Source organism: Tachyglossus aculeatus, chromosome 22 (assembly GCF_015852505.1).
Source record: "Tachyglossus aculeatus isolate mTacAcu1 chromosome 22, mTacAcu1.pri, whole genome shotgun sequence".
NCBI lineage: Eukaryota > Metazoa > Chordata > Mammalia > Monotremata > Tachyglossidae > Tachyglossus > Tachyglossus aculeatus.
Window position 1 is genome coordinate 58,280,204 of NC_052087.1, and position 25,882 is coordinate 58,306,085.

General features: G+C 49.9%; 1 protein-coding gene across 1 annotated transcript in view; it reads left to right on the top strand.

Annotated features, from left to right (window-relative positions):
• The window catches only part of KDM2A (lysine demethylase 2A), a 153,955-nt gene that overhangs the window by 108,465 nt on the left and 19,608 nt on the right, over positions 1 to 25,882 (top strand). The window contains 2 exon segments of the mRNA XM_038764673.1: positions 25,220 to 25,303; positions 25,562 to 25,834. Coding sequence (XP_038620601.1) covers positions 25,220 to 25,303; positions 25,562 to 25,834 — 357 coding nt within the window.

A 25,882-nucleotide genomic window follows, 5' to 3' on the forward strand; every position in this document is an offset into this window, starting at 1 on the left:
CCCAGCGCTTAGAACAGTGCTTCGCACCTAGTAAGTGCTCAATAAATTCCAAACGCTTTGTCCAGTGCTCTGCACACAGTAAGCGCTCAATAAATACGTTTGATTGATTTGGCAGATGAGGGAACTGAGGCCCAGAGAATAATAATAAGAATAATAATGTTGGCATTTGTTAAGCGCTTACTATGTGCAGAGGGAACTGAGGCCCAGAGAATAATAATAAGAATAATAATGTTGGCATTTGTTAAGCGCTTACTATGTGCAGAGCACTGTTCTAAGCGCTGGGGAGGGGGGGATACAAGCTGATCAAGTAGTCCCACGGGCTCACAGTCTTAATTCCCATTTTCCAGATGAGGGAACTGAGGCGCAGAGAAGTGAAGCGACTTGCCCAAGGTCACCCAGCAGACAGGTGGCGGAGCCGGGATTCGAACCCACCACCTCCGACCCCAAAGCCCGGGCTCTTTCCGCTGAGCCACGCTGCTGAGCGCTTACCGTGTGCGGAGCACTGTACTAAGCGCTTGAGAGACGGTCCCGACCCAACAACGGGCTCACGGTTCTAGAAGGGGGGAGGCGGATGACAAAATAAAAATAAAAACGTGGACATTCATTCATCATCATCATCATCAATCGTATTTATTGAGCGCTTACTATGTGCAGAGCACTGTACTAAGCGCTTGGGAAGTACAATTCATCCATTCATTCAATCGTATGAATTGAAGGGGGAGACGGACAGCAGGACAAAACATATAAACCAAATAAAATAAATAGAATAAATACGTACAAATAAAATAAATGAACAGAGTCATAAACCAAATAAAATAAATAGAATAAATATGTACAAATAAATAAACAGTCATAAATCCGTACAAACATATATACAGGTGCTGTGGGAAGGGGAAGGAGACAGCGCTCAGAACAGTGCTTTGCACATAGTAAGCACTTAACTAAGTGTTAACAACTGTTGTCAGCTTGTACTTCCCAAGTGCTTAGTCCAGTGCTCTGCACACAGTAAGTGCTCAATAAATACGATTGATTGATTGATAGAAAGCGCTTAACAAATACCAACATTATTATTATTATAAGGCAGGGGGGATGGGGAGCGGATAATGATGGTATTAGTTCATTCATTCATTCAGTCAGTCGTATTTATTGAGCGCTTACCGTGTGCAGAGCACTGTACTAAGCGCTTGGGAAGTCCAAGTTGGCGGCATCATCATCATCATCAATTGTATTTATTGAGCGCTTACTGTGTGCAGAGCACTGTACTAAGCGCTTGGGAAGTACAAGTTGGCAACATCATCATCAATCGTATTTATTGAGCGCTTCCTGTGTGCAGAGCACTGGACTAAGCGCTTGGGAAGTACAAATTGGCAACTTATAGAGACGGTCCCCACCCAACAGTGGGCTCACAGTCTAAAAGGAAGCAGTGTGGCTCAGTGGAAAGAACACAGCCTTTGGAGTCCGAGGTCATGGGTTCAAATCATGGCTCCACCACTTGTCAGCTGTGTGACTTTGGAGTCCGAGGTCATGGGTTCAAATCCTGGCTCCACCACTTGTCAGCTGGGTGACTTTGGGCAAGTCACTTCACTTCTCTGGGCCTCAGTTCCCTCATCTGTAAGATGGGGATGAAGACTGTGAGCCCCCCGTGGGACAACCTGATCACCTTGTAAACTCCCCAGTGCTTAGAACAGTGCTTGGCACATTGTAAGCACTTAATAAATGCCATTATTGTTATTATTATTAGAAGGGGGAGACGGACGACAAAACAGAACGGGCGGACAGGTGTCAAGTCGTCAGAAAAAATAGAATTAAAGCTACATGCACATCATTACCAAAATAAATAGACTAGGAAATATGTCTTTTTAGACTGTGAGCCCACTGTTGGGTAGGGACTGCCTCTATATGTTGCCAATTTGTCCTTCCCAAGCGCTTAGTCCAGTGCTCTGCACACGGTAAGCGCTCAGTAAATACGATTGATGATGATGTCCAAGCCCAATAAATAGAGTAATCAATCAGTACAGACCTCTATGCAGGGGCTGCGGGGAGGGGAAGGAGGTAGGGCGGGGGAGAGGGAAAAGGGGGCTCAGTCGGGGAAGGCCTCCAGGAGGAGGTGAGCGCTCTAATAATGATAATGGCATTTATTAAGCGCTTACTATGTGCCAAGCACTGTTCTAAGCGCTGAGGGCTTTGAAGGGAGGAAGAGAGCGGAGGGAGGGCAGAGACTCCTCACCCTGGGCTTCCAGGCTGTCCATCCATCCCGTCGCTCCCTCCTCCCTCCCGTCCCTTGTGTCCTTCTCCATCCCAGCCGGCACCCTCCGCTCCTCCACCTCCGCCGCTAATCTCTTCACCGTCCCTCGTTCTCGCCCGTCCCGCCATCGACCCCACTCGCTACCCTCCCTGCCCTCTCTAAGACAACGCTCCTCCTGTCACCAGCGCCCCCCGTCATTTCTCCCCACCCTCCTACCCGCAGCTCGATTCACTGTCGTGCACCAGCCCCTCTGCCCCTTCTGCATCCATTTATTATTATTATTATTATGATGGTTATTGTTAAGCATCTCCATCCCAGCCCGCACCCTCCGCTCCTCTGCCACCGCTAATCTCCTCACCGTCCCTCGCTCTCGCCCGTCCCGCCATCGACCCCCGGCCCCCATCCTCCCCCGGGCCCGGAATGCCCCCAATCCCTCTGCCCCTCCGCCAAGCTCGCTCTCTTCCTCCCTTCAAGGCCCTGCTGAGAGCTCACCTCCTCCAGGAGGCCTTCCCACACTGAGCCCCTTCCTTCCTCTCCCCCTCGTCCCCCTCTCCATCCCCCCGTTTGACCTCCTTCCCTTCCCCACAGCACCTGTATATATGCATATGTGTTTGTACATATTTATTACTCTATTTATTTATCTATTTTACTTGTACATATCTATTCTATTTATTTTATTTTGTTAGTATGTTTGGTTTTGTTCTCTGTCTCCCCCTTTTAGACTGGGAGCCCGCTGTTGGGTAGGGACTGTCTCTATATGTTGCCCACTTGGACTTCCCAAGCGCTTAGTACAGTGCTCTGCACACAGTAAGCGCTCAATAAATACAATTGATGATGATGATGATGATTGGAGGCCTTCCCAGACTGAGCCCTTTCCTTCCTCTCCTCCTCATCCCCCTCTCCATCCCCCCATCTTACCTCCTTCCCTTCCCCACAGCACCTGTATATATGCATATATGTTTGTACATATTTATTACTCTATTTATTTATCTATTTTACTTGTACAAATCTATTCTATTTATTTTATTTTGTTAGTATGTTTGGACAAATCTATTCTATTTATTTTATTTTGTTAGTATGTTTGGTTTTGTTCCCTGTCTCCCCCTTTTAGACTGTGAGCCCGCTGTTGGGTAGGGACTGTCTCTACATGTTGCCAGTTTGACCTTCCCAAGCGCTTAGTACAGTGCTCTGCACATAGTAAGTGCTCAATAAATACAATTGATGATGATGATGATGACCCCCGGCCCACGTCCTCCCCCGGGCCCGGAATGCCCCCAATCCCCCTGCCCATCCGCCAAGCTCGCTCTCTTCCTCCCTTCAAGGCCCTGCTGAGAGCCCACCTTCCCCAGGAGGCCTTCCCAGACTGAGCCCCTTCCTTCCTCTCCCCCTCGTCCCCCTCTCCATCCCCCCATCTTACCTCCTTCCCTTCCCCACAGCACCTGTATATATGCATATGTGTTTGTACATATTTATTACTCTATTTATTTATGTATTTTACGTGTACATATCTATTCTATTTATTTTATTTTGTTAGTATGTTTGGTTTGGTTCTCTGTCTCCCCCTTTTAGACTGGGAGCCCGCTGTTGGGTAGGGACTGTCTCTATATGTTGCCCACTTGGACTTCCCAAGCGCTTAGTACAGTGCTCTGCACACAGTAAGCGCTCAATAAATACAATTGATGATGATGATGATGATTGGAGGCCTTCCCAGACTGAGCCCTTTCCTTCCTCTCCTCCTCATCCCCCTCTCCATCCCCCCATCTTACCTCCTTCCCTTCCCCACAGCACCTGTATATATGCATATATGTTTGTACAGATTTATTACTCTATTTATTTATCTATTTTACTTGCACATATCTATTCTATTTATTTTATTTTGTTAGTATGTTTGGTTTTGTTCTCTGTCTCCCCCTTTTAGACTGTGAGCCCGCTGTTGGGTAGGGACTGTCTCTACATGTTGCCAATTTGTCCTTCCCAAGCGCTTAGTACAGTGCTCTGCACATAGTCAGCGCTCAATAAATACGACTGATGATGATGATGATGACCCCCGGCCCACGTCCTCCCCCTGGCCTGGAATGCCCCCAATCCCTCTGCCCATCCGCCAAGCTCGCTCTCTTCCTCCCTTCAAGGCCCTGCTGAGAGCTCACCTCCTCCAGGAGGCCTTCCCACACTCAGCCCCTTCCCTCCTCTCCCCCTCGTCCCCCTCTCCATCCCCCCATCTTACCTCCTTCCCTTCCCCACAGCACCTGTATATATGTATATATGTTTGTACATATTTATTACTCTATTTATTTTACTTGTACATATCTATTCTATTTATTTTATTTTGTTAGTATGTTTGGTTTTGTTCTCTGTCTCCCCCTTTTAGACTGTGAGCCCATTGTTGGGTAGGGACTGTCTCTATATGTTGCCAATTTGTACTTCCCAAGCGCTTAGTCCAGTGCTCTGCACATAGTAAGCGCTCAATAAATACGACTGATGATGATGATGATTTCGGGCCAGGGGGAGGACGGGGGCCAACGGGACGGGCGAGAACGAGGCCCGGTGAGGAGGCGAGCGGCCTAACCAATAGCTCTGGAGCCACGGGACGCCCTTTCGTTCATTCAGCGCTTAGAACAGTGCTCTGCACATAGTAAGTGCTTAATAAATGCCATCATTATTATTATTATTATTATTATTCATTCATTCACTCGTATCTATTGAGCGCTTACTGTGTGCAGAGCACTGGACTAAGCGCTTGGGAAGCCAACCAGCGGCTCCTGGCAGGCCAGGGGCCGGAATGTCCTGGCTCTCCCCTTCCCGCCACCCCCCAAGTCCTCCCGTCCACCCCCGGGCCTCCAAGGCCCGAGGGCCTTGGGCGAACACCGGACAGAGGGGCGCTTAGTCCAGTGCTCTGCACACAGGAAGCGCTCAGTAAATACGACTGAATGAATGATTGGGCTCGGCCGTCGGGGTGGGGGCCGGCCCACCATCTCCGTACGTTGCCGCCTTGTCCTTCCCAAGCGCTTAGTACAGTGCTCTGCACGCAGCAAGCGCTCAGTAAGTACGATTGAATGAATTCCCAAGCACTTAGTACAGTGCTCTGCACACAGGAAGCGCTCAATAAGTACGATTGAATGAACTCCCAAGCGCTTAGTACAGTGCTCTGCACACAGGAAGCGCTCAATAAGTACGACTGAATGAATTCCCAAGCGCTTAGTACAGTGCCCTGCACACAGTAAGCGCTCGATAAATGCGATTGAATGAATGAATGAATCCCCCCACCCTACCTCCCCACAGCACCTTTATATATTTGTACGTACTTATTACTCTATTTACTTATTTTATTTGTGCGTATTTATACTATTTTATTATTAATAAATAATTCTATTTTATTTGTACATCTTTATTCTACTTTATTTTGTTATTAATAAATAATTCCATTCTATCATTTACTCCATTCTATTCTATTATTTATTTTATTTTATCCCCTGCCTCTAATTCATTCATTGTCGTATTTATTGAGCGCTTACTGTGTCTATACGTTTGTACGTATTTATTGCTCTATTTCATTTGTCCATATTTATTCTATTTATTTTATTTGGTGAATATGTTTTGTCGTCCGTCTCCCCCTTCTAGACCGTGAGCCCGCTGTTGGGTAGGGACCGTCTCTATACGTTGCCAACTTGGACTTCCCAAGCGCTTAGTCCAGTGCTCTGCACTCAGTAAGCGCTCAATAAATACGATTGAATGAATGAATGAGGGAGAAGGGGTTGAGAGAACAGTGCTTTGCACATAGTAAGCGCTTAATAAATGCCATCATTATTATTATTATTTAGAGAAGTGGGAGGTGGCGGCAAGAGCCTCCGGGCAGAGCGAGTTGAGGTTCCGGGGAACTCGAGAAGAAGGCCAAAAGGGAACAGACTCGCCGGCCAGAAAGTCCCAGGAAATGAGCCGTCACCGCCCCCTCAATCGGTCGTATTTATTGGGCGCTTTCTGTGTGCCGAGCACTGTACCATTCATTCATTCAGTCGTCTTTATTGAGCGCTTACTGTGTGCAGAGCACTGTACCATTCATTCATTCATCCAGTCATCTTTATTGATCACCTTCTGTCTGCAGAGCACTGTACAATTCATTCAGTCATCTTTATTGAGCACTTTCTGTGTGCAGAGCACTGCACCATTCATTCATTCATTGTCGCCTTTGTTGAGCACTTTCTGTCTGCAGAGCACTGTACCATTCATTCAGTCGTCTTTATTGAGCCCTTACTGGGTGCAGAGCACTGTACCATTCCTTCATTCATTCAGTCATCTTCATTGAGCGCTTTCTGTGTGCAGAGCACTGCACCATTCATTCATTAATTGTCGCCTTTATTGAGCGCTTTCTGTCTGCAGAGCACTGTACCATTCATTCAGTCGTCTTTATTGAGCACTTTCTGGGTGCAGAGCACTGTACCATTCATTCATTCATTCATTCAGTCGTCTTTATTGAGTGCTTTCTGTGTGCAGAGCACGGCACCATTCATTCATTCATCCAGTCGCCTTTATTGAGCACTTTCTGTCTGCAGAGCACTGTACCATTCATTCAGTCGTCTTTATTGAGCACTTTCTGGGTGCAGAGCACTGTACCATTCATTCATTCATTGTCGTCTTTATTGAGTGCTTTCTGTGTGCAGAGCACTGTACCATTCCTTCATTCATTCAGTCATCTTTATTGAGCACTTACTGTGTGCAGAGCACTGTACCTTCATTCATTCAGTCATCTTTATTGAGCGCTTTCTGTGTGCAGAGCACTGTGCCATTCATTCATCTATTGTCATCTTTATTGAGCGCTTACTGTGTGCAGAGCACTGTACCATTCATTCATTCAGTCATCTTTATTAAGCGCTTACTGTGTGCAGAGCACTGTACCATTCATTCATTCATTCAGTCGTCTTTATTGAGCGTTTACTGTGCAGAACACTGTACCATTCATTCATCCAGTCGTCTTTATTGAGCGCTTTCTGTGTGCAGAGCACTGCACCATTCATTCATGTATTCAGTCGTCATTATTGAATGCTTTCTGTGTGCAGAGTCCTGGACCATTCATTCATTCAGTCGTCTTTATTGAGCGCTTTCTGTGTGCAGAGCACTGTACCATTCATTCATTCATTCAGTCGTCTTTATTGAGCGCTTTCTGTGTGCAGAGCACTGTACCATTCATTCATTCATTCAGTCGTCTTTATTGAGCGCTTTCTGTGTGCAGAGCACTGTACCATTCATTCATTCATTCAGTTGTCTTTATTGAGCACTTTCTGTGTGCAGAGCAGAAGCAGTGTGGCTCAGTGGAAAGAGCCCAGGCTTTGGAGTCAGAGGTCATGAGTTCAAATCCCGGCTCCGCCAATTGTCAGCTGTGTGACTTTGGGCAAGTCACTTTACTTCTCTGGGCCTCAGTGACCTCATCTGTAAAATGGGGATTAAGACTGTGAGCGCCCCATGGGACATCCTGGTCACCTTGTAACCTCCCCAGCGCTTAGAACAGTGTTAGAGAAGCAGCGTGGCTCAGTGGAACGAGCCCGGGCTTTGGAGTCAGAGGTCGTGGGTTTGAATTCCAACTCCGCCACATGTCTGCTGTGTGACCTTGGGCAAGTCACTTCACTTCTCTGAGCCTTAGTTACCTCATCTGTAAAATGGGGATTAAGACTGTGAGCCCCCCGTGGGACAACATGATCACCGTGTATCCCCCCAGCACTTATGCTCTGCACATAGTAAGCGCTTTATAAATGCCATCATTATTATTATTATTATTCATTCAGTCAGTCATCTTTATTGAGCGCTTTCTGTGTGCAGAACACTGTACCATTCATTCATTCCGTCGTCTTTATTGAGCGCTTTCTGTGTGCAGAGCACTGTACTAAGCGCTTGGGAAGTCCAAGTTGGCAACATAGAGAGACGGTCCCTACCCAACAGCAGGCTCACAGTCTAGAAGGGGGAACAGTTTATTAAGCGCTTACTATGTGCAAAGCCCTGTTCTAGGCGCTGGGGAGGTCACAAGGTGATCAGGTTGTCCCATGGGGGGCTCACAGTCTTCATCCCCATTTTCCAGATGAGGGAACTGAGGCCCAGAGAAGTGAAGTGACTCGCCCCAAGTCACACAGCTGACAATTGGCGGAGCCGGGATTTGAACCCATGACCTCTGACTCCAAAGCCCGGGCTCTTTGCACTAAGCCACGAAACAAAATTCGGTCGTCTTTATTGAGGCTTACTGTGTGCAGAGCACTGTACTATTCATTCATTCAGTCGTCTTTATTGAGCGCTTTCTGTGTGCAGAGCACTGTACTAAGCGCTTGGGAAGTCCAAGTTGGCAACACATAGAGACGGTTCCTACCCAACAGCGGGCTCACGGTCTAGAAGGGGGAGACAGACAACAAAAAACATATTAACAAACTAAAATAAATACAGGAACTTGGGCGTGTGCAATGTCAGTTAGTACTAATAATTATAATAATGGTGGCATTTGTTAAGCGCTTACTACGTGCAAGGCACTGTTCTAAGCGCTGGGGAGGATACAAGGGGGGCTCACAGTCTTCATCCCCATTTAACAGACGAGGTGACCGAGGCACAGAGAATTCATTCATTCATTCAATCGTATTTATTGAGCGCTTACTGTGTGCAGAGCACTGGACTGAGCGCTCGGGAAGTCCAAGTTGGCAACATCTAGGGACGGCCGCTACCCAACAGTGGGCTCACAGTCTAGAAGGGGGAGGCAGACGACACAAAACACATTAACAAAATAAAATAATTACAGAAACTTGGGCGTGAGCAATGTGAGTTAGTACTACTAATTATAATAATGAGTTTGTACTACTAATAATACGATGGCATTTGTTAAGCACTTACTGCGTGCAAAGCACTGTTCTAAGCGCTGGGGAGGATGCAAGGTGATCAGGTTGTCCAAGGGGGACTCACAGTCTTCATCCCCATTTTACAGATGAGGTAGCCGAGGCACAGAGAATTCATTCATTCATTCAGTCGTATTTATTGGGCGCTTACTGTGTGCAGAGCACTGGACTAAGCGCTTGGGAAGTCCAAGTCGGCAACATCTAGAGACAGTCCCTACCCAACAGCGGGCTCACAGTCTGGAAGGGGGAGACAGACAACAAAAGACACATTAAATAAATTAAATTTATTATTTAATAATAATTTAATATAAATTAAATTAAATTAAATAAATACGATTGATGATTAACAAAATAAAATAAGTACAGGAACTTGGGCGTGTACAGTGTGACTTAGTACTAGTAATAATAATAATGGTGGCATTTGTTAAGCACTTACTACGTGCAAAGCACCGTTCTAAGCGCTGGGGAGGATACAAGGGGGGCTCACAGTCTTCATCCCCATTTAACAGACGAGGTGACCGAGGCACAGAATTCATTCATTCATTCAGTGGTATTTATTGAGCGCTTACTGTGTGCAGAGCACTGGACTAAGCGCTTGGGAAGTACAAGTTGGCAACATCTAGAGACGGGCCCTACCCAACAGCGGGCTCACAGGCTAGAAGGGGAAGACAGACAACAAAACTAAACATACTAACAAAATAAAATAAATAGAATAAATATGTACAAGTAAAATAAATTCCTTTATTCATTCATTCAATCGTATTTATTGAGTGCTTACTGTGTGCAGAGCACCTTACTAAGCGCTTGGGAAGTCCAAGTTGGCAACATCTAGAGACGGTCCCTACCCAACCGCGGGCTCACAGTCTAGAAGGGGAAGACAGACAACAAAACTAAACATAGTAACAAAATAAAATAAATAGAATAAATATGTACAAGTAAAATAAATTCATTCAATTGTATTTATTGAGCACTTACTGTATGCAGAGCACTGTACTAAGCGCTTGGGAAGTCCAAGTTGGCAACATCTAGAGACGGTCCCTACCCAACAGTGGGCTCACAGTCTAAAAGGAGGGAGACTGACAACAAAACAAAACATATTAACAAAATAGAATAAATATGCACAAGTAAAATAAATAAATAAATAGGGTAATAAATCCGTACAAACATATATACATATATACAGGTGCTGTGGGGAGGGTTAGGGTTAGGGAGGGAGAGAAAGGAGCGCTTACTCTGTGCCAAGCACTGTTCTAAGCCCTGGGGAGGTTACAAGGTGATGAGGTTGTCCCACGGGGGGCTCACAGTCTTCATCCCCATTTTCCAGATGAGGGAACTGAGGCCCAGAAAAGTGAAGCTTCTCCAGCAGCGTGGCTCAGTGGAAAGAGCCCGGGCTTTGGAGTCCGAGGTCATGGGTTCAAATTCCGGCTCCACCAATTGTCCGCTGTGTGTCTTTGGGCAAGTCACTTCACTTCTCTGGGCCTCAGTGACTGCATCTGTAAAATGGGGATGAAGACTGTGAGCGCCCCATGGGACAACCTGATCACCTTGTAGCCTCCCCAGCACACAGTACAGTGCTTTGCACATAGTAATTGCTTAACAAATGCCATTATTATTATTATTATTATTATTATTATTATTATTATTATTTGGAGTCAGAGTCATGAGTTCAAATACCAGCCCTGCCGATTGTCAGCTGTGTGACTTTGGGCAAGTCACTTCACTTCCCTGGGCCTCAGTGACCGCATCTGTAAAATGGGGATAAAGACTGTGAGGCCCCCCATGGGACAACCTGATCACCTTGTAGGCTCCCCAGCACTCAGTACAGTGCTTTGCACATAGTAATTGCTTAACAAATGCCATTATTATTATTATTATTATTATTATTTGGAGTCAGAGTCATGGGTTCAAATCCCCGCCCCGCCGATTGTCAGCTGTGTGACTTTGGGCAAGTCACTTCACTTCCCTGGGCCTCAGTGACTGCATCTGTAAAATGGGGATGAAGACTGTGAGCGCCCCATGGGACAACCTGATCACCTCGTAGGCTCCCCAGCACTCAGTACAGTGCTTTGCACATAGTAATTGCTTAACAAATGCCATTATTATTATTATTATTATTATTTGGAGTCAGAGTCATGGGTTCAAATCCCGGCCCCGCCTATTGTCAGCTGTGTGACTTTGGGCAAGTCACTTCACTTCTCTGGGCCTCAGTGACCGCATCTGTAAAATGGGGATGAAGACTGTGAGCGCCCCATGGGCCAACCTGATCACCTTGTAGCCTCCCCAGCACACAGTACAGTGCTTTGCACATAGTAATTGCTTAACAAATGCCATGATTATTATTATTATTATTATTATTTGGAGTCAGAGTCATGGGTTCAAATCCCGGCCCCGCCTATTGTCAGCTGTGTGACTTTGGGCAAGTCACTTCACTTCTCTGGGCCTCAGTGACCGCATCTGTAAAATGGGGATGAAGACTGTGAGCGCCCCATGGGCCAACCTGATCACCTTGTAGCCTCCCCAGCACACAGTACAGTGCTTTGCACATAGTAATTGCTTAACAAATGCCATGATTATTATTATTATTATTATTATTATTTGGAGTCAGAGTCATGGGTTCAAATCCCGGCCCCACCGATTGTCAGCTGTGTGACTTTGGGCAAGTCACTTCACTTCTCTGGGCCTCAGTTACGGCATCTGTCAGATGGGAAGGAAGACTGTGAGCCCCCCGTGGGACAACCTGATCGCCTTGTAACCTCCCCAGCGCTTAGAACAGGGCTTTGCACATAGTAAGCACTTAAGAAATACTATTATTATTATTAATTATTATTATTATCATTATATGACACATTTCCTGCCCCCCAACAAGCCTACAGTGTAGGCATAGTCCCCTTCCCTCACAGGGGCGTCCAGTCTCAGACGGAGGGAGGGAGAGCAGGCATGTAATCCCCGTTTTTACGGATGAGGAAACTGAGGCCCAGAGAAGGCGAGTGACATCCTCAAGGTCACACTGCTGGCTGAGTGGACCTTGGGACCCAGGTAATAATAATAATAATAATAATAATAATAATAATAGCATTTATTATCATCAATCGTATTTATTGAGTGCTTACTATGTGCAGAGCACTGTACTAAGCGCTTGGGAAGTACAAATTGGCAACATATAGAGACAGTCCCTACCCAACAGTGGGCTCACAGTCTAAAAGGTCTAAAAGTCTAAAATGTATTAAGCGCTTACTATGTGCAAAGCACTGTTCTAAGCGCTGGGGAGGATGCAAGGTGATCAGGTGATCCCAAGGGGGGCTCACAGTCTTAATAATAAAAATAATGATGGCATTTATTAAGCATTTACTATGTGCTGAGCACTGTTCTAAGCGCTTGGGGAGGTTACAAGGCAATCAGGTTGTCCCACGGGGGGCTCACAGTCTTAATAATAATAATAAAAATAATGATGGCATTTATTAAGCACTTACTATGTGCCAAGCACTGTTCTAAGCACATGGGGAGGTTACAAGGCAATCAGGTTGTCCCACGGGGGGCTCACAGTCTTAATAATAATAATAAAAATAATGATGGCATTTATTAAGCACGTGCAAAGCACTGTTCTAAGCGCATGGAGAGGTTACAAGGCGATCAGGTTGTCCCACGGGGGGCTCACAGTCTTAATAATAATAATAAAAATAATGATGGCATTTATTAAGCACTTACTATGTGCTAAGCACTGTTCTAAGCGCTGGGGGAGGTTACAAGGCAATCAGGTTGTCCTACGGGGGGCTCACAGTCTTAATAATAATAATAATAATAATAATGGCATTTATGAAGCACTTACTATGTGCTAAGCACTGTTCTAAGCGCTTGGGGAGGTTACAAGGCAATCAGGTTGTCCTACGGGGGGCTCACAGTCTTAATAATAATAATAATAATAATAATGGCATTTATGAAGCACTTACTATGTGCAAAGCACTGTTCTAAGCGCGTGGGGAGGTTACAAGGCGATCAGGTTGTCCCACGGGGGGCTCACAGTCTTAATAATAATAATAAAAATAATGATGGCATTTATTAAGCATTTACTATGTGCAAAGCACTGTTCTAAGCGCTGGGGGAGGTTACAAGGCGATCAGGTGTCCCACGGGGGGCTCACAGTCTTAATAATAATAATAAAAATAATGGCAGCATTTATTAAGTGCTTACTATGTGCAAAGCACTGTTCTAAGCGTGTGGGGAGGTTACAAGGCCATCAGGTTACCTCACGGGGGGCTCACAGTCTTAATAATAATAATAATGATGGCATTTATTAAGCACGTGCAAAGCACTGTTCTAAGCGCATGGAGAGGTTACAAGGCGATCAGGTTGTCCCACGGGGGGCTCACAGTCTTAATAATAATAATAAAAATAATGATGGCATTTATTAAGCACTTACTATGTGCAAAGCCCTGTTCTAAGCATGTGGGGAGGTTACAAGGCGATGAGGTTGTCTTATGGGGGACTCACAGTCGTAATAATAATAATAAAAATAATGATGGCATTTATTAAGCACTTACTATGTGCAAAGCACTGTTCTAAGCGCATGGGGAGGTTACAAGGCGATCAGGTTGTCCCACGGGGGGCTCACAGTCTTAATAATAATAATAAAAATAATGATGGCATTTATTAAGCACTTACTATGTGCAAAGCCCTGTTCTAAGCGCGTGGGGAGGTTACAAGGTGATCAGGTTGTCCCACGGGGGGCTCACAGTCTTCATCCCCATTTTCCAGATGAGGGAACTGAGGCCCAGAGAAGTGAAGTGACTTGCCCAAAGTCACCCAGCTGACAAGTGGCGGAGCCGGGATTTGAACCCATGACCTCTGACTCCAAAGCCCGGGCTCTTTCCACTGAGTCACGCGGCTTCTCTAACGTTTGGAGACAGTCCCGACCCAACAGTGGGCTCTATCAATCCATCAATCGTATTTATTGAGCGCTTACTGTGTGCAGAGCACTGTACTAAGCGCTTGGGAAGTCCAAGTTGGCAACATAGAGAGACGGTCCCTACCCAACAGTGGGCTCACAGTCTAGAAGGGGGAGACAGAGAACAAAACCCAACATATTCACAAAATAAAATAAATAGAATAGATATGTAGAAGTAAAATAAATAAATAGAGCAATAAATATGTACAAACATCTATACATATATACAGGGGCTGTGGGGAGGGGAAGGAGGTAAGGTGGGGGGGATGGAGAGGGGGACGAGGGGCAGCCATGCTGCTTCTCTAACATGTAGAGACAGTCCCTACCCAACAGCGGGCTCCCAGTCTAGAAGGGGGAGACAGAGAACAAAACCAAACATATTCACAAAATAAAATAAATAGAATAGATAGGTACAAGTAAAATAAATAGAGTAATAAATCCGTACAAACATCTAACAAACAGAGAAGCAGCGTGGCTCAGTGGAAAGAGCCCGGGCTTTGGAGTCAGAGGTCACGGGTTCAAATCCCAGCTCCGCCAACTGTCAGCTGGGTGACTTTGGGCAAGTCACTTCACTTCTCTGGGCCTCAGTGACCCCATCTGGAAAATGGGGATGAAGACTGAGCCCCCCCGTGGGACAACCTGATCACCTTGTATCCTTCCCAGCGCTTGGAACAGTGCTTTGCACATAGTAAGCGCTTAATAAATGCCATAATTATTATTATTATTATCTAGACATATATGCAGGTGCTGTGGGGAAGGGAATCAATCAATCAATTGTATTTATTGAGCGCTTACTGTGTGCACAGCACTGGACTAGGCGCTTGGGAAGTCCAAGTTGGCAACATATAGAGACAGTCCCTACCCAACAGTGGGCTCACAGTCTAAAAGGGGGAGACAGAGAACAGAACCAAACATACTAACAAAATAAAATAAATAGAATAGATATGTACAAGTAAAATAAATACATAAATAGAGTAATAAATCTGTACAAACATCTATACATATATACAGGTGCTGTGGGGAAAGGAAGGAGGTAAGGCAGGGGGGATGGAGAGGGGGGGAGGGGCAGCCACGCTGCTTCTCTAACATCTTAGAGACGGTCCCTACCCAACAGCGGGCTCCCAGTCTAGAAGGGGGAGACAGACAACAAAACCAAACATACTAACAAAATAAAATAAATAGAGTAGGTATGTACAAGTAAAATAAATAAGTAGAGTAATAAATATGTACAAACATGTATACATATATACAGGTGCTGTGGGGAAGGGAAGGAGGTAAGGCTGGGGGGGGATCAATCAATCAATCAATTGTATTTATTGAGCGCTTACTATGTGCAGAGCACTGTACTAAGCGCTTGGGAAGTACAAATTGGCATCACATAGAGGCAGTCCCTACCCAACAGCGGGCTCACAGTCTAAAAGGGGGAGACAGAGAACAGAACCAAACATACCAACAAAATAAAATAAGTAGGATAGAAATGTACAAGTAAAATAAATAAATAAATAAATAAGTAAATAGAGTAATAAATATGTACAACCATATATCCATCTATACAGGTGCTGTGGGGAAGGGAAGGAGGTAAGACGGGGGGATGGAGAGGGGGACGATGGGGAGAGGAAAGAAGGGGCTCAGTGTGGGAAGGCCTCCTGGAGGAGGTGAGCTCTCAGCAGGGCCTTGAAGGGAGGAAGAGAGCGAGCTGGGCGGAGGGGCAGAGGGATTGGGGGCATTCCGGGCCCGGGGGAGGACGGGGGCCGGGGGTCGATGGCGGGATGGGCGAGACCGAGGCCTAACGGTGAGGAGATTAGCGGTGGCAGAGGAGCGGAGGGTGCGGGCTGGGCTGGACAAGGACAGAAGGGAGGTTAGGTAGGAGGGGGCGAGGGGATGAATGGACAGCCTTGAAGCCCAGGGTGAGGAGTTTCTGCCTGATGCGCAGATTGATTGGTAGCCACTGGAGATTTTTGAGGAGGGGAGTGATATGTCCAGAGCGTTTCTGGACAAAGATAATCCGGGCAGCAGCATGAAGTATGGATTGAAGTGGAGAGAGACACGAGGATGGGAGATCAGAGAGAAGGCTGGTGCAGTAGTCCAGACGGGATAGGATGAGAGCTTGAATGAGCAGGGTAGCGGTTTGGATGGATGGAGAGGGATGGAGAGGAAGGGGGGCAGCCATGCTGCTTCTCTAACATACAGAGACGATCAATCAATCAATCGTATTTATTGAGCGCTTGCTGTGTGCACAGCACTGTACTAAGCGCTTGGGAAGTACAAGTTGGCAACATATAGAGACGGTCCCCACCCAACAGCGGGCTCCCAGTCTAGAAGGGGGAGACAGAGAACAAAACCAAACATATTCACAAAATAAAATAAATAGAATAGATACGTACAAGTAAAATAAATACATAGAGTAATAAATCTGTACAAACATATATACATATATCCAGGTGCTGTGGGGTAGGGAAGGAGGTAGACTGTGAGCCCCCTGTGGGACAACCTGATCACCTTGTGTCCTCCCCAGTGCTTAGAACAGTGCTTGGCACATAGTAAGCGCTTAATAAATGCCATTATTATTATTATTATTATTATTATTATTATTATTATCTAACATCTAGAGATGGTCCGTACCCAGCGAGTGGGCTCCCAGTCTAGAAGGGGGAGACAGAGAACAAAACCGAACATATTCACAAAATAAAATAGAATAGATATCATCATCATCATCAATCGTATTTATTGAGCGCTTACTATGTGCAGAGCACTGTACTAAGCGCTTGGGAAGTACAAATTAGCAACCTACAGAGACAGTCCCTACCCAACAGTGGGCTCACAGTCTAAAAGGGGGAGACAGAGAACAAAACCAAGCATACTAACAAAATAAAATAAATAGGATAGATATGGACAAGTAAAATAAATAAATGGAGTAATAAATCTGTACAAACATCTATACATATATACAGGTACTGTGGGGAAGGGAAGGAGGTAGACTGTGAGCCCCCCGTGGGACAACCTGATCACCTTGTATCCTCCCCAGTGCTTAGAACAGGGCTTGGCACATAGTGAGCCCTGAACAAATGCCATCATTATTATTAAGAGAAGCAGCATGGCTCAGTGGAAATAGCCCGGGCTTTGGAGTCAGAGGTCATGGGTTCGAATCCCAAACTCCGCCACATGCCTGCTGTGTGACCTTGGGCAAGTCACTTCACTTCTCTGGGCCTCAATTCCCTCATCTGTAAAATGGGGATTAAGGCTGTGAGCCCCCCGTGGGACAACCTGATCACCTTGTATCCTCCCCAGCGCTTAGAACAGTGCTTGGCACATAGTGAGTGCTTAACAAACGCCATCATTATTATTATTATCATTATCTATGATGCCAATTTGTACTTCCCAAGCGCTTAGTCCAGTGCTCTGCACACGGTAAGTGCTCAATAAATATGATTGATGGTGATGATCATTACTTGTACATATCTATCCTATTTATTTTATTTTGTTAGTATGTTTGGTTTTGTTCTCTGTCTCCCCCTTTTAGACTGTAAGCCCACTGTTGGGTAGGGACTGTCTCCAGATGTTGCCAATTTATACTTCCCAAGCGCGCTTAGTCCAGTGCTCTGCGCACAGTAAGCGCTCAATAAATACGATTGATGATGATTGATTGATTGATTTTTTAGACTGTGAGCCCACTGTTGGGTAGGGACTGTCTCTAGATGTTGCCAATTTGTACTTCCCAAGCGCGCTTAGCCCAGTGCTCTGCACACAGTAAGCGCTCAATAAATACGATTGATGATGATTGATTGATTGATTGATTGATCTTTTAGACTGTGAGCCCACTGTTGGGTAGGGACTGTCTCTCGATGTTGCCAATTTGTACTTCCCAAGCGCTTAGCACAGTGCTCTGCACATACTAAGCGCTCAATAAATAGGATTGATGATGATTGATTGATCTTTTAGACTGTGAGCCCGCTGTTCGGTAGGGACCGTCTCTAGATGTTGCCCACTTGGACTTCCCAAGCACTTAGCCCAGTGCTCTGCACATAGTAAGTGCTCAATAAATACGATTGATGATTGATTGATTGATTGATCTTTTAGACTGTGAGCCCACTGTTGGGTAGGGACCGTCTCTAGATGTTGCCAGTTTGTACTTCCCAAGCGCGCTGAGTCCAGTGCTCTGCACACAGTAAGCGCTCAATAAATATGATTGATGATGATTGATTGATTGATTGATTGATCTTTTAGACTGTGAGCCCACTGTTGGGTAGGGACCGTCTCTAGATGTTGCCAATTTGTACTTCCCAAGTGCTCAGTCCAGTGCTCTGCACATAGTAAGTGCTCAATAAATAGGATTGATGATGATGATCATTACTTGTCCATATCTATCCTATTTATTTTATTTTGTTAGTATGTTTGGTTTTGTTCTCCGTCTCCCCCTTTTAGACTGTGAGCCCACTGTTGGGTAGGGACTGTCTCTACATGTTGCCAATTCGTACTTCCCAAGCGCGCTTAGCCCAGTGCTCTGCACACAGTAAGCGCTCAATAAATACGATTGATGCTGATTGATGGATTGATTGATCGATCTTTTAGACTGTGAGCCCACTGTTGGGTAGGGACTGCCTCTAGATGTTGCCAACTTGTACTTCCCAAGCGCTTAGCACAGTGCTCTGCACATAGTAAGCGCTCAATAAATACGATTGATGATGATTGATTGATCTTTTAGACTGTGAGCCCACTGTTGGGTAGGGACTGTCTCTAGATGTTGCCAATTTGTACTTCCCAAGTACGCTTAGCCCAGTGCCCCGCACACAGTAAGCGCTCAATAAATAGGATTGATGATGATGATCATTACTTGTCCATATCTATCCTTGATCATTACTTGTCCATATCTATCCTATTTATTTTATTTTGTTAGTATGTTTGGTTTGGTTCTCCGTCTCCGCCTTTTAGACTGTGAGCCCACTGTTGGTTAGGGACTGTCTCTAGATGTTGCCAATTTGTACTTCCCAAGCGCTCAGCACAGTGCTCCGCACAAAGTCAGCGCTCAATAAATACGATTGATGATGATGATGACGATGATCTATCCAGGTGCTGTGGGGAAGGGAAGGAGGGAAGGCGGGGAGGGGGCGGGGCTTCGGGCCGGCCAATCAGGGGCGGGGCTCGGAGCCGGCCAATCAGAGCGGGAGGGGGCGGGGCTTCGGGCCTGCCAATCAGAGGGGAAGGGGCGTGGCTTCGGAGCCGGCCAATCAGGGGCGGGGCTCGGAGCCGCCCAATCAGAGGGGGAGGGGGCGTGTCCGGGAGCCGGCCAATCGGGGCGGGGCGCGGGGGCGTGGCCGGGAGCCGGCCAATCAGGGGGCGGGGGGCGAACCGGGTCTCCCGCCCCGGGGGCGCTGCAGCAGAACGGCCGGGGCCCCGCCCGGCGGACGGACGCGTCTCCCCGCCGCTCCGCTCCGCGCCGCCCCCCCCACCCCCCCCCCCCCCCCGCACACCGACGGACCGACGGGGGACCCCCCACACACACACACCTCCGCCTCCGCACCCCGGGACACCCCCCCCCCCGCCGCCGCCGCCGCCGTCCTCCTTCCCGCCCTTTTCCCTCCCTCCCTCCCTTCCGCTGCAAAGCACTGCTGGGAGCTGCATGTGCGTGACGCAGCAGCATTGTTCGCCGACGACGCCCAGCAAGCTCCCGGTTCCCCCCCCTTCCTCCCCTTCTTCCTCCTCCTCCTCCTCCTCCTCCTCCCCCCCCCCCCCCCCCCCCCCCCACCGGCCGCGGCGCGACAAAGGACCCGACGGGGCCGACACCGCCGCCGCAAGGTCAGCCCGGGTTGGGGGGGATGGTGGGCTGGGGGGGTGGGGAGCAGGCAGGAACACACACACACACACACACACACACACCCGGGGCCCACGTGGCGCCCACACAGTCACCCCCGGCCTGGCGCTCAGTCAGTCAGTCAGTCGATTTAGTGAGCGCCCAGAGCACCGCCCTAACCGCTTAGGAAGGAGAAGCCCTTCCATCAGCCGTGCACAGCACTGCGCTAACCGCTAAGGAAGGACGAGGCTTTCCATCAGTTCTGCTGAGCGCTCCCTGTGTGCACAGCACTGCGCTAACCGCTTAGGAAGGACGAGGCCTTCCGTCAGCTCCACTGAGCACTCACTGTGTGCACAGCACTGCACTAATCGCTTAGGAAAGACGAGGCCTTCCGTCGGCTCTGCTGAGCGCTCCCTGTGTGCACAGCACTGCCCTAACCGCTTAGGAAGGACGAGTCCTTCCGTCAGCTCCACTGAGTGCTCACTGTGTGCACAGCACTGCCCTAGCCGCTTAGGAAGGACGAGGCCTTCCATCGGCTCCGCTGAGCGCTCACTGTGTGCACAGCACTGCGCTAACCGCTTAGGAAGGACCGTCAGCTCTGCTGAGCACTCACTGAGTGCGCAGCACTGCGCTAACCGCTTAGGAAGGATGAGTCTTTCCGTCGCCTCTGCTAAGCGCTCCCTATGTGCGCAGCACTGCGCTAACCGCTTAGGAAGGACGAGTCCTTCCGTCACCTCCACTGAGCGCTCACTGTGTGCACAGCACTGCGCTAACCGCATGTGCACAGCACTGCGCTAACCGCTTAGGAAGGACGAGTCTCCCCATCGGCTCTGCTGAGTGCTCACTGTGTGCACAGCGCTGCGCTAACCGCGTGTGCACAGCACCGCCCTAACCGCTTAGGAAGGAGAAGCCCTTCCATCAGCTGTGCACAGCACTGTGCTAACCGCTAAGGAAGGACGAGGCCTTCCATCGGCTCCGCTGAGCGCTCACTGTGTGCACAGCACTGCGCTAACCGCCTGTGCACAGCACTGCACTACTGCTTAGGAAGGACAAGTCTCCCTATTAGCTCTGCTGAGCGCTCACTGTGTGCACAGCACTGCGCTAACCGCTTAGGAAGGACGAGTCTTCCCATCGGCTCTGCTGAGCGCTCACTGTGTGCACAGCACTGCGCTAACCGCTTAGGAAGGACGAGTCCTTCCGTCGGCTCTGCTGAGCGCTCACTGTGTGCACAGCGATGCACTAACCACTTAGGAAGGATGAGTCTCCCCGTCGGCTCTGCTGAGCGCTCACTGTGTGCACAGCACTGCGCTAACCGCCTGGGAAGGACAAGGCCTTCCATCGGCTCTGCTGAGCGCTCACTGTGCGCACAGCACTGCGCTAACCGCCTGGGAAGGACAAGGCCTTCCATCGGCTCTGCTGAGCGCTCGCTGTGTGCGCAACACTGCGCTAACCGCTTGGGAAGGGCAAGTCCTTCTGTCAGCTCTGCTGAGCGCTCCCTGTGCGCACAGCACTGTGCTAACCGCTTGGGAAGGACGAGGCCTTCTGTCGGCTCTGCTGAGCGCTCACTGTGCGCGCAGCACTGCGCTAACCGCTTGGGAAGGACAAGCCCGCAGCCCACGTGCCCACACCGCCCCACACTCACTCACCCACTCGCCCTGTCCCTCACGCCCACCCCCAGAGACACCCACTCAGACACCCCCCCACAGAGACACACACACAGACACACACTCACACTCCCACAAACAGTCCCCACACTCACCCACTCGCCCTGTCCCTCACGCCCACCCACAGAGACACCCACACAGACACACACTCACACTCCCACAAACAGTACCCGCCCTCTCCCTCACGCCCACCCACAGAGACACAGAGACACACACCCTCACTCCCACAAACTGTCCCCACACTCACCCACTCGCCCTCTCCCTCACGCCCACCCACAGAGACACGCACACAGACACACACTCACACTCCCACAAACAGTCCCCACACTCACCCACTCGCTCTCTCCCTCACGCCTACCCACAGAGACACACAGATACACACCCTCACTCCCACAGTCACCACACTCACCCACCCACTCGCTCTCCCTCTCACACCCACCCACAGAGACACACAGACACCCATAGAGACACACAGACTCACACCCTCGCTCCCACAAACAGTCCCCACACTCACCCACTCGCTCTCTCCCTCACACCCACCCAGCGACACACACACACACTCACACTCCCACAAACAGTCCCCACAATCACCCACTCGCTCTCTCCCTCATGCCCACCCACAGAGACACACAGGCGCACACCCTCGCTCCCACAAACAGTCCCCACACTCACCCACGCGCTCTCTCCCTCACGCCCACCCAGCAACACCCACAGACACACACTCACACTCCCACAGACAGTCCCCACACTCACCCACCCACTCTCTCCCTCACGCCCACTCACGGAGACAGACACCCACCCTCGCTCCCACAAACAGTCCCCACGCTCACCCACTCGCTCTCTCCCTCACGCCCACCCAGCGACACACACTCCCACAAACAGTCCCCACAATCACCCACTCGCTCTCTCCCTCACGCCCACCCACAGAGACACACAGACGCCCACCCTCGCTCCCACAAACAGTCCCCACACTCACCCTCTCGCTCTCTCCCTCACGCCCACCCAGCGACACACACACACTCACACACCCCACAAACAGTCCCCACACTCACCCACTCGCTCTCTCCCTCATGCCCACCCAGAGACACACACAGACACACACTCACACTCCCACAAACAGTCCCCACACTCACCCACTCGCTCTCTCCCTCACGCCCGCCCACAGAGACACACAGACACCCACCCTCGCTCCCACAAACAGTCCCCACGCTCACCCACTCGCTCTCTCCCTCACGCCCACCCAGCGACACACACACAGACACACACTCCCACAAACAGTCCCCACAATCACCCACTCGCTCTCTCCCTCACACCCACCCAGAGACACACACAGAGACACACACTCACACTCCCAGAAACAGTCCCCACACTCACCCACTCGCTCTCTCCCTCACGCCCACCCAGAGACACACACAGACACACACCCTCGCTCCCACAAACAGTCCCCACACTTACCCACTCGCTCTCTCCCTCACGCCCACCCACAGAGACACACACACACACACCCCCACAGAGACACTGACACACACACTTTCCCACAAACAGTCCCCACGCTCACCCACTCGCCCTGTCCCTCACGCCCACCCACAGACGCCCACTCACACCCTCGCCCCCACCGACAGCCCCCACACTCACCCACTGGCACAGAGAGGCTCACAGACGCGCGCACCCACCCACCCACCCCCGGGGACACACGACGCACAGCCACACACCCGCAAGCGGTCCCTCCCACGCTGCGGCTTCGGAGCAGAAGCCCCCCCCGCTCCCCGGGTGCGCCGCCATAGCAACACCGAGTAAATAAAGCCCACCCGCCCGCGGAGTCGTTGCCCCCACCGCTCGCCCAAGGTCACCCGAGGGGCCCGGGCACCCGGAGCTGGGCAGCGGCCAGCCCGGAAGGACCGGCCGGCCGCCACGGCCGAGAGCCTCCGTTGTCGGGGCGCGCGGTGTTGGGGGCCCCGGGCCCGCAGCCACCCTGCGATAAACGCTCGGGACCCCCAAGGCGCCCGGGGGTAGCGCTGGGAAAGGCCCGGAGACGTGCCCGGTCCTCTTCCTCCTCCCGGCCGGTGAAGGGGGTGGCCAGTCCACACTCCGCCTCCGCGCGGGGAAGGGACCCCCACCCCTCTCCATCCCCCCCGCCTTACCTCCTTCCCTTCCCCCCAGCACCTGGATAGATGTCTCTCTGTTTGTACGCATTTATTACTCAATTTATTTCACTTGTACATATCTATTTTGTTAACATCTTTGGTTCTCTGCCTCCCCCTTCTAGACTGTGAGCCCACTGGTGGGTAGGGACCGTCTCTCTATGGTGCCAACTTGGACTTCCCAAGCGCTTAGTACGGTACATGCTCCATAAATACAATCATCATCATCAACATCAATCGTATTTATTGAGCGCTTACTGTGTGCAGAGCACTGGACTAAGCGCTTGGGAAGTACACATTGGCAACATCTAGAGACAGTCCCTACCCAACAGTGGGCTCACAGTCTAAAAGGGGGAGACAGAGAACAAAACCGCCCTTCCCCACAGCACCTGGATAGATGTCTCTATGTTTGTACGCGTTTATTACTCGATTTATTTCACTTGTACATATCTATTTTGTTAACATGTTTGGTTCTCCGTCTCCCCCTTCTAGACTGTGAGCCCACTGTTGGGTAGGGACCGTCTCTAGATGGTGCCAACTTGGACTTCCCAAGCGCTTAGTACGGTACACGCTCCATAAATACGATCATCATCAACATCAATCGTATTTATTGAGCGCTTACTGTGTGCAGAGCACTGGACTAAGCGCTTGGGAAGTGCAGATTGGCAACGTCTAGAGACAGCCCCTACCCAACAGTGGGCTCACATCTAAAAGGGGGAGACAGAGAACAAAACCACCCTTCCCCACAGCACCTGGATAGATGTCTCTCTGTTTGTACGCGTTTATTACTCGATTTATTTCACTTGTACATATCTATTTTGTTAACATGTTTGGTTCTCCGCCTCCCCCTTCTAGACTGTGAGCTCACTGTTGGGTAGGGACCGTCTCTAGATGGTGCCAACTTGGACTTCCCAAGCGCTTAGTACGGTACACGCTCCATAAATACGATCATCATCAACATCAATCGTATTTATTGAGCGCTTACTGTGTGCAGAGCAGAGCACTAAGTGCTGAGAGCTCACCTCCTCCAGGAGGCCTTCCCAGACTGAGCCCCTTCCTTCCTCTCCCCCTCTCCATCCCCCCATCTTACCTCCTTCCCTTCCCCACAGCTACCTGTATATATGGATATATGGTTGTACATATTTATTACTCTATTTATTTATTTTACTTGTACATTTCTATCCTATTTATTTTATTTTGTTGGTCTGTTTGGTTCTGTTCTCTATCTCCCCCTTTTAGACTGTGAGCCCACTGTTGGGTAGGGACCGTCTCTATGTGTTGCCAATTTGTACTTCCCAAGCGCTTAGTCCAGTGCTCTGCACATAGTAAGCGCTCAATAAATACGATTGATTGATTGATTGATTGATACAGATTGGTAACATCTAGAGACAGTCCCTACCCCGCAGTGGGCTCACATCTAAAAGGGGGAGACAGAGAACAAAACCAAACCTACTAACAAAATAAAATAAACGGGATAGATTGTGCGGCGGCCCGGGCGCCTCCGTGGGGACCGGGCCCGCGCGTGCCCCGCCGCCGGTCCCGCTCTCCTCCCCTCCCTTCTCCTTCTTCCCCCCCGCAGGTCCTCCTGGAGGAGCTGGCCAGCAGCGACCCCAAGCTTGCCCTCACCGGTGTCCCCATCGTGCAGTGGCCGAAGAGGGACAAGGTGAGCTCCCCGGGGGCGGGGAAACGGGGCTCGCGCCGCGAGGCGCTCAGTAAATCGCCCCGGCCGCGGGGCGATCGGGCCCCACGTGGGGACCGTTCATTCGGTCGTATTTCCCGAGCGCTCACTGCGTGCAGGACGAAGCGCTTTCGCGGCGGTCGTTTTTGCGGTCCCCCGGGGCCGAGGAGGGAGGGGGGCCGACCCTGGGCCCGGCCCTGACCCGCCCTCCCTCCCTCCCGCGCCTGCTGTTGCGGCTCCCAGCTGAAGTTCCCTCCGCGGCCCAAGGTGCGCGTGCCCGCCATCCCCATCACCAAGCCGCACACGATGAAGCCGGCCCCGCGGCTGACCCCGGTCAGGCCCGCCGCGGCGGCCTCGCCCATCGCCTCGGGGGCCCGGCGCCGGCGGGTGCGCTGCCGCAAGTGCAAGGCCTGCGTGCAGGGCGAGTGCGGCGTCTGCCACTACTGCCGGGACATGAAGAAGTTCGGGGGGCCCGGGCGCATGAAGCAGTCGTGCGTCCTCCGCCAGTGCTTAGCGGTGAGTGGGCTGGGGTTGGGGGGGGGGGACGGGGGACCGGGGCCGGTC